At 44.0% G+C, this 14633-nt stretch overlaps 6 protein-coding genes across 6 annotated transcripts; 3 read left to right on the top strand and 3 right to left on the bottom strand.

Moving 5' to 3' along the window:
* The first annotated feature begins 1548 nt into the window (after positions 1–1548).
* BYT42DRAFT_298178 (uncharacterized protein) lies at positions 1549–2676 on the top strand. The gene is made up of 2 exons (XM_051562898.1): positions 1549–1567; positions 1624–2676. Exons 1-2 carry the CDS (start codon positions 1558–1560, stop codon positions 2664–2666), a joined length of 1053 nt encoding a protein of 350 aa, XP_051424508.1. The 5' UTR covers positions 1549–1557; the 3' UTR covers positions 2667–2676.
* Positions 2677–3926: 1250 nt separating this feature from the next.
* BYT42DRAFT_545151 (uncharacterized protein) lies at positions 3927–4334 on the bottom strand (the record flags this gene model as incomplete). The annotated part of the gene is made up of 2 exons (XM_051565798.1): positions 3927–4222; positions 4325–4334. The coding sequence occupies 2 exons, from the start codon at positions 4332–4334 to the stop codon at positions 3927–3929; spliced, it is 306 nt and encodes a 101-aa protein (XP_051424507.1).
* Positions 4335–6333: 1999 nt separating this feature from the next.
* On the bottom strand, positions 6334–6930 carry BYT42DRAFT_476823 (uncharacterized protein; the record flags this gene model as incomplete). The annotated part of the gene is made up of 1 exon (XM_051563633.1): positions 6334–6930. A coding segment is annotated over one exon (597 nt), but the record flags the coding sequence as incomplete, so codon positions are not given.
* Positions 6931–7151: 221 nt separating this feature from the next.
* On the top strand, positions 7152–7541 carry BYT42DRAFT_613023 (uncharacterized protein; the record flags this gene model as incomplete). Its single annotated transcript, XM_051571693.1, has 1 exon — positions 7152–7541. One exon carries the CDS (start codon positions 7152–7154, stop codon positions 7539–7541), a length of 390 nt encoding a protein of 129 aa, XP_051424505.1.
* Positions 7542–12776: 5235 nt separating this feature from the next.
* On the top strand, positions 12777–13010 carry BYT42DRAFT_565721 (uncharacterized protein; the record flags this gene model as incomplete). Its single annotated transcript, XM_051567892.1, has 1 exon — positions 12777–13010. A coding segment is annotated over exon 1 (171 nt), but the record flags the coding sequence as incomplete, so codon positions are not given.
* Positions 13011–13475: 465 nt separating this feature from the next.
* Positions 13476–14573, bottom strand: BYT42DRAFT_565717 (thioredoxin-like protein). The gene is made up of 4 exons (XM_051567891.1): positions 14503–14573; positions 14325–14417; positions 14037–14254; positions 13476–13974 (listed from the first exon to the last, which is right to left on the bottom strand). The coding sequence occupies exons 1-4, from the start codon at positions 14531–14533 to the stop codon at positions 13663–13665; spliced, it is 654 nt and encodes a 217-aa protein (XP_051424503.1). The 5' UTR covers positions 14534–14573; the 3' UTR covers positions 13476–13662.
* Positions 14574–14633: the final 60 nt, after the last annotated feature.

Here is a 14633-nt window from a genome sequence, read left to right as displayed (position 1 = left end):
CTGCATTAGAGGCTCCCAGCAAGAGTGCAGACCGGTCTGAAGCTGAACCAAATCTTGAGGGCAACTGTGGAAAACGCAAGGTATCTTCAGCGTTGCCGTGCATTGAAGAGCGGGCAAGCTAGGATCCGCAGGGTCTGTAAGGTGTGGGGACGGAGAAGTTTATTTACGATAATGTCGGTAAAGATGAAGCTGGGGAATGGTTCCAAAGCCGATCAACTTCAGGCGTCGATTACATCGCAATCACTGTCCAGGAAATTGGTCGGTGGAGCAGCATCCATCCCAATGGGTGAATCCGTGAGAGCCGCAGTCAGAAAGTCGATGAATTTTAGGCAGCTACGCAAGCAGATGGCTCAGTGTATCTTTTTCCTGGTAGGGTTGCGACCGAATGCCAAGAACGATAAACATTCATGATCACGTCGTGAACTCGGTTACAACTTGGATTCATGTCATTAGGCAGTTTCAATTGCCACAGATTGGTATCGACTAGATAAATATGAGACCAAAGCTAATCACATCTAAATGGGACAAAAACCACTTACTTCCGTCCATCGAGTGATGGGAAGGTGAAAGAGAAAAATAAAATACCACGGCAACGATACTGTGCACCGATAGAGTGCTGACACGACCGATAGAGCACCGATACTGAGCACCATACAATGGCTAGCTCGGGCAACGGCGAATTAGGATTTGACTTCCAGAGAGGGAGTCTGAGAAACGGCTACTACCAACATCAACTGGGGGAGAGTGTTGTATCTTCTGTAGACCGCTATACAATAAAAGGCACGATGTATGAAGTCTAGGTTCACCTTTGTCTGAGATGCCAGAAAGATCGGTGATAAGGCATAAGCCATCTTGATGAAGCAGATTATGTCGCATTCTTTGCTCAGGTATATTGTCGAAGCAGCAGTCAGGTGGTCCAGTCGCAGCGGAGTACGCGAGAGTACAGTCAAGTCGATGAATTTTTGATTGCAAGGCAAAGAAGATAACATCCCTGACAAATCTGCATCAACTAAAAATTAAATAAGTTAACCCAATCATATATATTGTACTGCAACAAAGAACCATTTACTCTGGTTCATTGTGGTCAAGAAACGGATAAGGGGAAGAAAACCCCATCGGTGACCATTGATACTCCGAGGCGCGCACATATTTTCTGAGCAACGTCATGACAGCTATGATAGGTAGTATAGAAGGCTATCTCGTATTACAGGATTCATTTTATCTGATGAGAAAAATGAAGCTTCGCATGCACTGATAGCAACTCCAATATAGTCGGTAGACTTTTGTGCTCAACTGCTCGATATCGATGCTATCGGTGCTCGACACCGGTGCTATATCAGTGCTAACGGTGCCGGTGCTCAACATCAGTGCTATCGGTGCTCATTATGATGCCAGTGCTCAGTATCGATGCTGTCGATCGGTGCATTTTGCAGAACCCTTCCCCCCTCCAGCTGTGACGGGTAAAGTCATGCATGCATGCATGCACGCATGCATGCAACAATTAGTGATGATGACAACGGTGGCGTTTTTTGTCCTCCTCTTTCGCCTCTCGCAACAATGACCGAAAGTAAGTGATTTTGTAGCATTAGATGTAGTTAGCTTTAATCTCACATTCGTCTCTAGTCGATACAGATCTGCTGGAATTCAAACTGCCCAAACATCATAAACCAGGATCAGACAGGCTGAGCCGGCTTCTAGCTTTGCAGCCAGAGTTCATCGATTTGGTGACTGCGGCTCTGGTGGATTCAACTGCTGGAACCTACAATGCTGCTCCAACTAATTTCCTGGACAAGGAATGCGATGCCATATACGTGACCAGATTGACGAATTCACCACCAATCATTCTGGAGTTCCAGGCGAGAGTCGACATGAATTTTATTCATCGCGCCTTTTCCTATTGCATGGAAGTGTATAAAAAATACAATGTCCTTCCCATTGTGTTGGTAATTAATACAGTTGAAGCGGACCGGTTTCTCCTTGTCAACAAGTTTAAATCGACCGAAACATGGCCCTATATGCTGGAAATGGAATGCTCGGTTGTGGCCAAGCGTTTTTATTTGTTGACCAGAAACAGTATCAAGGATCTGGTTGATTCAGATGAGCCACTGACTCCCCTTGTTGCTGCTGCTCACTTTTTTATCTCTCGTTCGCCAAGCATAATTGGGAATTCTCGGTGGGACGACGAAAATATCAGGCTAATGTACCGATTATGCATGAAATTTGCCGGCCAAGATGGCGTACAGGAAGTGAGTCGCTTGGACACATTGAAGAGGGTATGTATTGACACCCACGACCAATTTGAAAAAATTGTCAAGTGGGCTCGTTTGGACCCTGCCAAAGCTGCATGGTATGCATTGGCTGGCATGGAATATACTGCCAAAACGGCACGGCAGATCGACGACCTGCTTAGTAGCGGAGCGATTACTCCCATGGGGGACCCAGACACCGAGGATCTAGTGTCAGACACGCTGGCCAGAAAATCGCAAAAAGAAACTGAAAAGGCGGCAATCTTGGATTTCGTTGAAAAACTCAAGACTAAGCATAGGGGAAGGATGAATTGGGCTGCTTGTTTCGGTGCTGCGGCTGATGAATCATCTATGGCGGAGGTTATTGCTCGGTACTCAAATCCGGATAGCTTCAAACGTGCATACTATCGATTGAAATAGCCATGTCTTTATATGTTTTTTTATTCCTTTCCTTTGTCTGTTTTTTTTTTTTTTACATATTTTTTTACTACATTTTCCTTTGCGTATTTTTTTTTCCTTTTTCCATTGTATATTTTCTTTCTTCCTTCCTTTCTTCCTTCATATAAGCTATTGGAAATACAATTCAGTGCGAGCATCGATAGTTTCAGTAGAAACCGGACCTTCCTTAGCAAGTTCTTCCAGAGTAATTGGCTGATTGGTCTTCGTCAAGGATTCACAGTCAAAAAGTATCGTGAAAGTTACCTGGTTTTTTTCGAGGAGGGTCTCCAGAACCCTGAAAATATTGAAGGGTTGAAATTACCGAGGGACCATTGTAACTCGGATCAATACAAGCATACTTTTGATGAAGCGAAGTCAAAAAAATGTGGCACAGGTTGCAAAGGCCGAGCTTTATTCTCTTATGGAATACTGTCTACAGTAAAATAACGACGATAATTAACTCATTTTCCCTTTACATCTTCAAAAACCGCCCAGTCGCGGAATAAACTATGATGCTGATCCAGACAACAACCTTAATACCCCAGAACACGATATGGAATCACTATACGCCGAGTTTGTTAGATGGTTTATCTTGGAGCAAGGAAAAAACAAGATGGGAACACAAATTCCAGAATATGATCGAAGAGCTTGATAGCACTCAACGCGATGGAAATGTTCAAACAATCAGAACGAACATGTAGTAAAAAATACGCTCTGAATAAATGGACGACGCTAGAAAGAATTAAGTATAGTACTGAACTTTACGAAGAGACCCCGAAGTTAAGATCGATATGTCCGATGTTGATTTAATTTGTACTTTATATACAGGCGTGTGCGCGCTTCTGCTGCTGCAAAAAGCATGGGATTCGTATTGTAGATCATAAAAACCGACCTCAATGGCACGATAGGACTTTATGACTTTATTACGTCGTCCAAGAGGACCGCAGAATTTGCACTAATTACAGAGGTGAAAGCGTCATATCCGAAAACTACATTATTGCTTTTCAAAATAATGAAGACATTGGAATACATAATCTGCCAAAAAAGCTTGGTGAATGAGAGATATGATACCCTCCCCCCAGAAGAAAAACAAAATCAATGGGCAGCGACCGCAAGAGGAGGCAGGGTTCGTCCGAATCGATCAAATTCATTATCCTATTTTGCCTTAACGAGAAATATCCTTCGGTAAGTGTGAACATTCACTTCCAGTATGCAGGGACGTTTGTGTTGCCTTGAACTAGCTCACCAGCAGAAACGTTCGAAATGACTCGTACGGATTACCAAGACAAATATCTTCTGTAGACTTCCATACAATAGGAGAAGGCACGATGAAGAAAGTTCAGGTCCCACCTTTGTCTGAAACTCCAGGATGATGGGTGGTAAATTAGCCAACCTGGTCAGGTAGATCGCATCGCATTCGGTAAACAAGAAATTGGCCGCAGCGTTATAGGTTCCAGCAGTTGAATCCACCAGAGCCGCTGTCACCAAATCGATGAACTCTGGCTGCAAGGCAAGAAGACGGCTCAGCCTATCGGCTCCTGGTTATGTCGTTTGAGCAGTTTAAATTTCAACAGGTCTATTTCGACCAAACGACTATGAAATCATAGCTAATCACATTTAATACTACAAAAACCACTTACTTTCGTTCATTGTGGCGAGACACCAAGATGAAGGACAAAAACGCCACCGACGTATAGCACCAGGTGATTGGAAGGATACCGGCAAGATCGTGTCCATTATTCCATAAAATATTTTGTGGATTATGCTATTTTCCAGAGGGATCCGTGTGAATATTTTCTTGACAAGATCCAACTTATCAGCAAAGTGTTTCCTCATAATAAGTACGTCACGACTGACTGATGGTTGTTTCAAAGAGGGACTTACGACAATGCATGCATGCATGCATGCATGCATGCGCGCATGACTGTACCCGTCACAGCTGGTTTGGTTTCTTTTTTTTTTCTGCAAAACATCTAGAAGGATCGATCAATCGCTCCGATGAGCACCGATACTGAGCAGATGGCAGTGGTTTTAATAAACTTTCATCATATATTTTCTCATCAGAGAAATGAGACCTGTACTATTTTTCCCAATCGAAGCTTAGCTGAAAACACGCAGTCCGAGCTAAATAAACCAAGAATTTATGATAGGGTATCATACGGTACTACCCCTCATTCTGAAAGACTTGGTCAGAATCCATCATTACTTCATGGTTCAATTCAATGGCTCAGAAAATATTCATGCGCGCCCCGGAGTGCCAATGGTGGTCACTGAATGGGGGTTTCTTTTCCTTTTCCGTTTTTTGACCACAATGAATGAGAGTAAGTGGTTTTTTTGTTGCAGTACATGTGAATGGCTTAACTCATATAGTTTTAATTGATACAGAAATTTATCTGCTACTTCGACGACATTCCTGGTCAAAAACGTGCGATATCGTCTACTTTACCAAGGGGGCTAAGGCTAATGCCTTTTCCACCGACCATTCTGGAGTTTCAGGCGAAGGTGCACCTGGACTTTCTTCATCGTTCCTTCTCTTGTTGTATGGAAGTCTACAAAAGATACATATATTCTCCTGATTGTCTTGGTGATTAAGCGGGTGGGACGGACCGATTTCCAGGCAACCGAAAAATGGCCGTATATGCTGCAAAAATGGAATGCTCGGTTGTGGCCAAGCGATTTGATTTGTTGACCAAAACCAGTATCATGGATTTAGTCGAACCACTGCCTCCTCTTGTTGCCGCTGCCCACCTATTTCATTTAGCAGGGTATGGACACGGATGAAATCGAATTCTTTGAACATACTATCGGAAAGAACACCAAGTGAGATTACAGCCATGGCTGGCGAAAACGGGAAACATCGTGTGAGATAAGATGCCGTCAACTAAACCCACAAGAATGCAATGTCGATAATGTATTTAAGTTTCTCACGGACAACCGTGGATATTCACTACAATATCTGGATGAAAACAGATGAGCGATGGCATCGATCGGCGTTCAAAGTCATTCACTCGACCGCTACTGCACCTTTAGAACAACGAAAAAATCGCTAAACGACATCAAGGACCATAAGATCGGGCGAGTCGCACAATTATGGAATCTTGCTCCCAGAAGAGCTATACTTACACATACTCATTTGACCTACCTGGAAAAACTTGCTGGGAAAGGTCCGGTTTTACCAACGCTATCCGTGCTCGCAGTCAATTTTATTTTTCACTACCATATATAAAGAAAAGACATAAAAATTCATGTAAAGGAAAGGCATAAAACATATACAAAGGCATAATTATTTCAATCGATAGTAGCAGCGTTTGAAACTATTGGTACTGGTATAGCGAGAAACAATCTCCGTCATGGAGGGGTCTTGCTTCGCAGCATTGAAGCAAGCAGTCCAATTCATTCTGCATTTACGCATATCCTTTTTAAAGTCATTGACGAAATTTAGTATGGCTTCTTTTTCCCGCTCTGTGTGAGGCTTTCTGGTTAGCTTATCTGACACCAGGTCCTCCGCTTCTGGGTCTTCCATAAGCGTAACACATTCGGTTTCCGCACCCAGCAAGTCGTTGATATTTCGCGCGACATGAGAAGTGTACTCCATGCCGGCCGATGCATAGCGCACAGTTTTGGCGGGGTCCGAACGTGCATGCTTGACTATTTTTTCGAACTGATCGTAGGTATCCATGCATACCCGCTTCAACTTCTCCAAGCGAGTAGCTTCATGTATGCCGTCTTGCTTGGCAAATTTCATGCATAACCGATACATAAACTTGATATACTCGTCGTCCCATCGAGAGTTTCCAATGATACTGGGTGAACGAGATATGAAAAAATGGGCAGCGGCAACGAGAGGAGGCAGTGGTTCGTCTGAATCGACCAAATCCATGATGCTGTCTTTTGTCAACAAATAAAAACGCTCCGCCACAAACGAGCACTCCATTTCCAGCATATACGGCCACTTTTCGGTTGTCTTGAATTTTTCCACCAGGAAAGACCGGTCTATCTCACCCGTATGTATCACCAAGACGATTGGGAGAACGTTGTATCTTTTGTAGACCTCCATGCAATAGCAGAAGGCACGATGTATAAATTCCAGGTCCACCCTCGCCTGAAATTCCAGAATGATTGGTGGCAAATCAGCCAACCTGGCAACGTAGATAGCATCGCATTCCCTGTCCAAGAAATTCGATGGTGCGGCAGCATAAGTTCCAGTAGTTGAGTCCAGGAGAGCCGCAGTCAGCAAATCGATGAATTCAGGCTGCACGGCAAGAAGACGACTCAGCCTATCGGCTCCTGGTTTATGTTGTTTTGGCAGCTTGAATTCCAGCAGATCTGTATCGACTAGAGACGAATATGAGATTAAAAGCTGATAAGAGATAAAGCGAACAAAACCACTTACTTTCGTCCATTGTGGCGGAACGCGAAAGAGAAGGGACAAAGGCGCTGAGCACCGATAGCACCGATAGCACCGATATGAGCACCGGCACCGGCACCGGCACCGGCACCGATTACAGCACCGATAGAGCACCGATATCCAGCACCGGCACCGATTACAGCACCGGTAGAGCACCGATATCCAACACCGGCACCGATTACAGCACCGATAGAGCACCGATGTTGAGCACCGATAGCACCGATAGCACCGATAGCACCGATTACAGCACCGATAGAGCCCCGATATCGAGCACCGGCACCGATTACAGCACCGATAGAGCATCGATGTTGAGCACCGATAGCACCGATTACAGCACCGATAGCACCGATAGCACCGACAGCACCGATTACAGCACCGATAGAGCACCGATGTTGAGCACCGATAGCACCGATTACAGCACCGAGACACATGCGCCAACTTTACCATGATGCGATGAATATCGTACGTCGATGCGGGCAGCCGGATCTCTTTATTACTTTCACTTGCAATCCTCAATGGGTGGAATTCAGGACGAGTTGGCTCCACTCCAGACAGCTGTTGATCGGCCTGACCTTTGCGCTCGAGTTTTTAACATGAAGCGTAAAGCTCTCATGGAAGATTTGACCAAGAAGCATGTTTTGGGTAGGGTAGTTGCCCATGTCCATACTGTGGAATTTCAAAAACGAGGATTACCGCACCTCCATCTGCTTTTGGTGTTACATCCGGACGACAAGCCACGAACGCTCGATGATTACGATAATATCGTGTCAGCTGAATTGCCGGACAGAGAGAGATATCCAGATCTCTATGATACCATTAGCAAGTGTATGATGCACGGTCCGTGTGGAATAATGCATCCCAGGGCTCCATGCATGGAAAACGGCTCCTGTAAGAAGCGTTATCCGCGTTCCTTCAACGAAGCAACTATCGAAAATCACAGGGGTTACCCTTTATACCGTCGCCGCGACAATGGTGATTTCGTGGTCAAGAACCATGTCGAACTGGATAATAGATGGGTTGTTCCCCACAATCCATACCTCTGTGCAAGGTATAACGCTCACATCAACGTCGAGATCTGCACTTTTCTGGAAAGCGTCAAATACCTGTACAAGTAATGTATAGAAGGGTCACGATCGTGCATCAGCAGCAATGCATCGTGTTGACAACGACCGAAATGCTCAAGAGCAAGTGGACGAAATCACACGTTTTATCGATGCACGTTATGTTTCAGCTGCCGAGGCCGTCCATAGATTACTTTCATTTTCGATGCACCGTGAATACCCAAGCACGCAACGCCTAGCCGTTCATCTTGAAAACGAGCAGGCTGTGCAGTTCCGAGAGGATGAAACCCCTCAAGTCGTTGCCGATCGTCAGCGCGAGACAACGTTGACTGCGTGGTTTGCACGAAATCGAATGGATCCTCAGGCACGACTTCTCCTGTATTCCGACATTCCCGCTCAGTACGTTTACCATTCGAGATCCCGTAGATGGGAACCCCGACAGCGTGGATTTGGTGATACGATCGGGCGCGTGTATGCGGTTTCACCTCGCCAAGTAGAGAAATATTATCTTCGGATGTTGCTCTATAGTGTCCCCGGAGCTCAAAGCTTCGAACACCTCCGAACAGTGAATGGTGTCATTATGGCAACTTATCAAGCAGCTGCACGACGGTTAGGACTTCTCGGAGGGAATGAAGAGTGGTACAACTGTCTTCAGGAAGCGGCCACCTACCATATGCCGTACGCTCTTCGGTTTTTGTTTGCCGTCGTTGTCAGAGAATGTCAGGCACCCAATCCCTTTGAGCTATGGATGCAGTTCCATCAGCAATTGGCAGAGGACTTCATTCATTTCTGGAGAACCCAAAATCCGGGCGACGTCGATCAAGTGGCGGCACCGCAAACCGTGTACGATCGCGCGTTGCTTGACATTGAAGATCATCTCAACCGTCAGTCAAGTTCTTTGCTCAATTATGATGGTTTTGTTCTCCCTGCTCGCCAAGAAATTGACAGAATGGGACGCCGTTCTCAGCTTCGACTCATAAGAGAGCAATACGATCTTATCGCAGATGCCGCCAACGCACCTGGAAGTCATGAACGCTTGAACGAAAACCAACGTGCCGTATACGATGCAATCATCCACAGGGTCTCGCATGGAAGCAATGCATCAGCCCGATTGTTCTTCGTTGACGGTCCTGGTGGCACAGGCAAGACCTTCCTCTTCGACAGTATCCTTATTGCAGTACGTCAACAAGGCAGAATAGCTCTTGCTGTGGCTTCAAGTGGCACTGCTGCATTATTGTTGCGTGGTGGACGAACGGCTCACTCACAGTTCGGCATTCCGTTGAAAGTAGACCAGCATTCAATGTGCCATATCCCACGACGATCCGAAAAAGCAGAGTTGATGTATCAGGCAGAGTTGATTGTCTGGGATGAAGCTACAATGATGAGCCGACACGTTTTCGAAGCCGTTAGCCGTACATTGCAAGACTTGATGGCAACCAGAGATCCCGCTCTGCAGCATGTTCCATTCGGAGGAAAGACTGTCGTTTTTGGTGGCGATTTTCGTCAGGTTCTTCCGGTCATTCCGAGGGCAACGCGTCCACAAACTGTCGAGCAGTGCTTGAACAAAGCTTCTTTTTGGTCTTCGGTCGAAATCCTACGCTTAAACACCAACATTCGCGTTCAACAGGCACGCTTGGTCAATAACGAGGATGCAGAGATTCTAGAGAACTTTGCCACATACCTTCTGCGCATTGGCAACGGACTGGAACCGAACCATGGAAACAGGGGCATCCAAATCCCAACAGAAATGTTATTGCCATCCTCCAATTCGAGCGACCTCATCAGTGCAGTATACGGCGCCAGCATTCGAAAAGTTCCGGCAGCCGAATTCTTAATTGAACGAGCTATCTTGACACCAAAAAATTCAGACACAGCTTTTCTGAACGAAAAAGTTATCGAGAGGTTTCCAGGTGAAGTGCGTATCTATCGAAGTGCCGACAGCATGGACTCTGAAGAAGAGCAATTATTTCACCAAGTGGAAATTCTGAACTCCATGAGTCCGGCGAGCCCACCACCCCATCGATTGATCCTCAAAATCGGTTGTCCTATCATATTGCTACGCAATATCGATGTCACAAAAGGGCTCTGCAACGGAATCCGATTGATTTGCCGTTCATTCCAACCCCATGTCATCGAAGCAGAAATCGCAACTGGCGTGAATGTTGGAAATCGCGTGTTCATCTCGAGTCACTTTGACCAACGAATCGGACGAAAATGGAATTCATTTCAAGCGGCGCCAATTTCCCATTTGCGTCGCGTTTGCAATGACAATAAACAAGGCACAAGAACAAACGTTCGATGCTATCGGACTATTCCTACCGGTTCCGGTGTTTGCCCATGGGCAGCTATATGTTGCTATGTCACGCGTACGTAGACCATCAGCGATAAAAATCTTGATCGTTCGGGATGCAAATGATCAATCGACAGAAGTATGCACCAAGAACATTGTCTACCGCGAAGTGTTTGACAGCCAACAGCTGGATCGTTAAGTCCTTGAATCACGCACTGCGCTATGGTCCTATTTTGTATCCTCATTTATGTATTTTATGTTTCTTTATGCCTTTTATTTTGTGTTTGTCATTGTTTCAGTACGTTTTATTGTATGCTTTTTTTGCCTCATGTTCCTTCACTATTATCCTTATGTCTATGTTTTTTTTCAAATTATCCTCCTTTATCCCTATGTTGTGTTTCTATCATTCTTTAATGTTTTACTGTATGCTTTTTGTCCTTATGTTCCTTTTGATTTTATCCTTATGCTATGTTTTCCCAAGTATGATTTTTTCTGTTATCTATTTTTGTCTCTCCATTTAATATTATACGATGTCTGACTATTTCTGTTCCTAACTTTGTGTACATATTGTTGTTCCGCTGTCGTGGATGAAGAAAAGGATCGCTATGTGGCGGTAGGTCAGGGGGGCAAGACCCCCGGAAAAAAAAGAAAAAGAGACTGTGCTACTCTGTTGGCCATTGAATACGCAAAGATTTATGCGCACATCAACTAAATCTTATCGAAAAATCAACCGCTTATTGACAAAAGATTAAAAAGAACACCATGACCTTTGGATACACAAATTCGAGTGCGAGTTCTGATTATTGGAAATGGAGCATCCCATTTCAAACACATCTTTAATCAGCTACTATTCCCACTAGCCTCAGAGTAACAACAAACTACACACCGAAAGAGCATAACTTTATGATCTTTAAAAGATCAACACGTGCTACTATTAAAATTCTTGCCAAACTAAAAACCAGTCGCCGCACGCCTAAATTTGCGAGCTAAAAAAAGCTACATGGTGTTCCTTTTCATCATATGGATTTGGCAGCTACTTCGCTTGGTGTTATTTATTCATTCAAAGATGTTGGAAAAGTTCAATGAAAGGGGAGAACTTTCTGTAAAGGGCTATTGTCAATGTCGATCTCGCGTCTTTGTAGCATTATTTAATAAGTTGTCTTTGTCTGTAAATGTGTGTCCTTTTGATTTTTTCTTTCCAGTTTTCGGTGATTAAAGGTGCATGAGCAGAATGCTTTTACCAGTGTAGCTGATCTGGCGACATTGCTCATTGTTCATTCATTGGTGTGTGTCAATTTTTGTTTATTTTAAAGGCGATCATTCATACTTATAGAGCTCTATTTTCATGCAATTTCTTTTTGCTTTTATCAGATTTTATTTTTGGAGCTTTTTTTTCATTTAGAAAGTGGTCATTCACACTTCTTTTGTAGCTTTAATTTATATGCAGCTTCTTTCTGCTTTTTATCTTTACAGTCTTTATCTTCAGTTTTTATTTTGGACTTTTTCCTGAAAAAGGGTGAATTCATTGTTCTTTGGAGCTCTATTTTTGAAGCTTTTCCTTTTTCGCTTTTATGTTTAAAGCTTTTATTTTTGGAGGTCCTTTCTTCTTTTTGTCTTCGTTTTTCTCTAACTTCGGTTCACCTAAGAAGCCCTGGTACTATTTTATTTCATCAAGTTCCTAGCTGCGTCCATCGCCACGACTATGGCTTTCCCGTGTAGCTGACTCGGTTAAATCGACCATCACAATTAGAAGGTACCATCAAATGGTTTTTTATCAGTTCTTCAACAAGGAAAAACTTACCTGTTCTTTTTTCTATTCTTCCTTAGCTTTTGGTTTTCTCTCCGGTTTTCTTTTTCGCCTGGCAAGTCATCCATCCCTCCAAATCTTTCGACTTTGTTTCGCGCATCAAATGTTGCCAATCCGGTTTTTGTCGTCAAAGGGCATCGTCGGTGGTGTGACTTTTTTTTTCATCGGGAAGTGCTTACGCGTCCTCCTCAGCTTGGCTTCACCTGGATTACTTCCCGTGGTATCGTCTTCGATATTTCTTCCCGACCATTTTATTTCATAGTTTGTAGTTTGTATATTTGTATTTTAGTTATAGTCTTCTTGCAGTCGTTTCCTCCTTTTTTTTTCCCACAGGGTTTTTAGGGGATTTTTACAGACGCACCTATTGTATTTACTTTTTTTTTTTTTTTATATTTGTATCGTTTCTTTTTTTTCGGTCAGTAAGCTCTGGATATCTGCTGCCTCACACAACAAAGGTAAAATATCTTGACGGCATTTGAATCAATCAAAGAGCTTACTAACTCATTTTTTTTTAAAATACCCAATAACCTTGGGCGGGACGGGACTGAGGGGGTCAATAAGTGCTGCTGCACACATGTTTGGAAATCATGACTGTACGGTATGCCAGAGTATTGACATTAATATACCAAAGTTTCATCAAGAGTCTCGCCCAGGTTATGCCGTATGCGTTAGGCTTTTGTTTGACGAATGTCGCTCAATGTAAGGGGGTGACGTCCAGTAGCAGGTGGCATCCATTGCACAGCGGGTGTACGGCTTGTTATTGTATGCCTTGCGTTTATACATGCATTTGTATGTCTTCCCTTTACATGATATTGAAAAATAAAATTCATTGCGTGCACCGATAATATTGATAAAAGCGGACCCTTGTCTTACGTGTGGATTCCATTCGACTTGCAGAGATCCACACGGTTGGGCAACCATTAGAGAGAAGTATACTCTAGTTGAATTCAGTCACATTAAAAAATGGAAAATTTCTTGGGATTCCTTCATAAAAAGGCGACATGTTTCCAGTCAGGTCTTTCTAGTCATTCGCCAAGATCGACGGCTTTTGTACCACGGTACGCTGTATTATGTCGCTTTTTTTTTATCACAAGGTTGATTCGATGGCTCTGTTTGTACGCCAAGTTCCTCTTGGTACCCAGTGATGCAATATCGTTACCTTTCTATCACACTGTGACGCGCATATCAGTTGAGAGAGGGCATGGACAGGGCGAGAATAACACGACCGCTAAGAGCCATTTTCATTAAATTCACACAGAATCATTGGAAGCGTTACACAAGATGATGAGACTAAAAGGAAGTAGGCAGCGAAGCGAATATGATCCTAGTTTACCATTTTTTTTTTATTAAGGTACAGCACTGTACATGAGTGGAATCGCAGTTTTTTCATATTTTGAAAAGGAGGATGGGATTTAAAAGGGAGAAGGAGTAAGGCGAAGGTAAGGCTTGATCACTTTGACTCCCTTGGGGAAAATCTTTTGAGCTTCTTCGGTGGAAACGCTGGGGTGAACAATCACATCGTCGCCCTTCTTCCAGTTACCGGGGGTGGTGATTCTGTGCTTGTCGCCGAGCTGAAGTGAATCCACAACGCGCAGGATTTCATCAAAGTTACGGCCAGTGGAAGCAGGGTATGTAAGAATAAGACGGATCGTCTTCTTGGGGTCGATAATGAAAACAGAGCGCACAGTGAATGGAACGCCCTTGGCATCCACGTTGGTCGCGTCCTATCATTGTAACGACATGAGTCTCGCTGTTTATCGCTCACAGTGCGTTTTCCCCAACTTACCTGACGGTCCAACATATCGTAGAGCTCAGAGATCTTGCGATCGGCGTCGGCGATAATGGGGAAGTTCAGCTTGACATTGTTGATTTCATTGATATCGGCAATCCATTTCTCGTGTTCTTCCAGACCGTTGGCAGAAAGGCCAATCACTTTGGTATTGCGTTGTTCAAATTCGTCCTGAAGGGCGGCGACCAGGCCGAGTTCAGTAGTGCACACAGGAGCTACACAGCGAGATGAAAGTGTTAAAAATCCGTCATCATGGATCACCTTCGTTTCTCTTATTAAACTTACTGAAATCAGCTGGATGCGAGAAAAGGATGGTCCACTTGTCACCGATAAACTCGTGGAATTTGATGTCACCCTTGGTGGTTTGAGCTTCAAAGTCTGTATCATACCATCACGGGAACCGTCAGATTAGTGCCTGTTTATTGTTTGCCAGGTTTACGACCTTTTTCAATGGATTGCTTACCGGGAGCAGTAGAGCCAAGTCTGAGAACCATGTTGAGAAAGTATAGTGTTGTGTGTGTGTGACAAACAGAGTCGTGTTGGAATCCTTATTTTATAACTTTTTTTTTCGTCGATAAAAAAAAATCATGTGCA

This window comes from Radiomyces spectabilis, assembly GCF_025331425.1.
Source record: "Radiomyces spectabilis strain NRRL 2753 chromosome Unknown BYT42scaffold_5, whole genome shotgun sequence".
Taxonomy (NCBI): Eukaryota; Fungi; Mucoromycota; class Mucoromycetes; order Mucorales; family Radiomycetaceae; genus Radiomyces; species Radiomyces spectabilis.
This window is presented reverse-complemented; position numbering and strand designations above follow the sequence as displayed.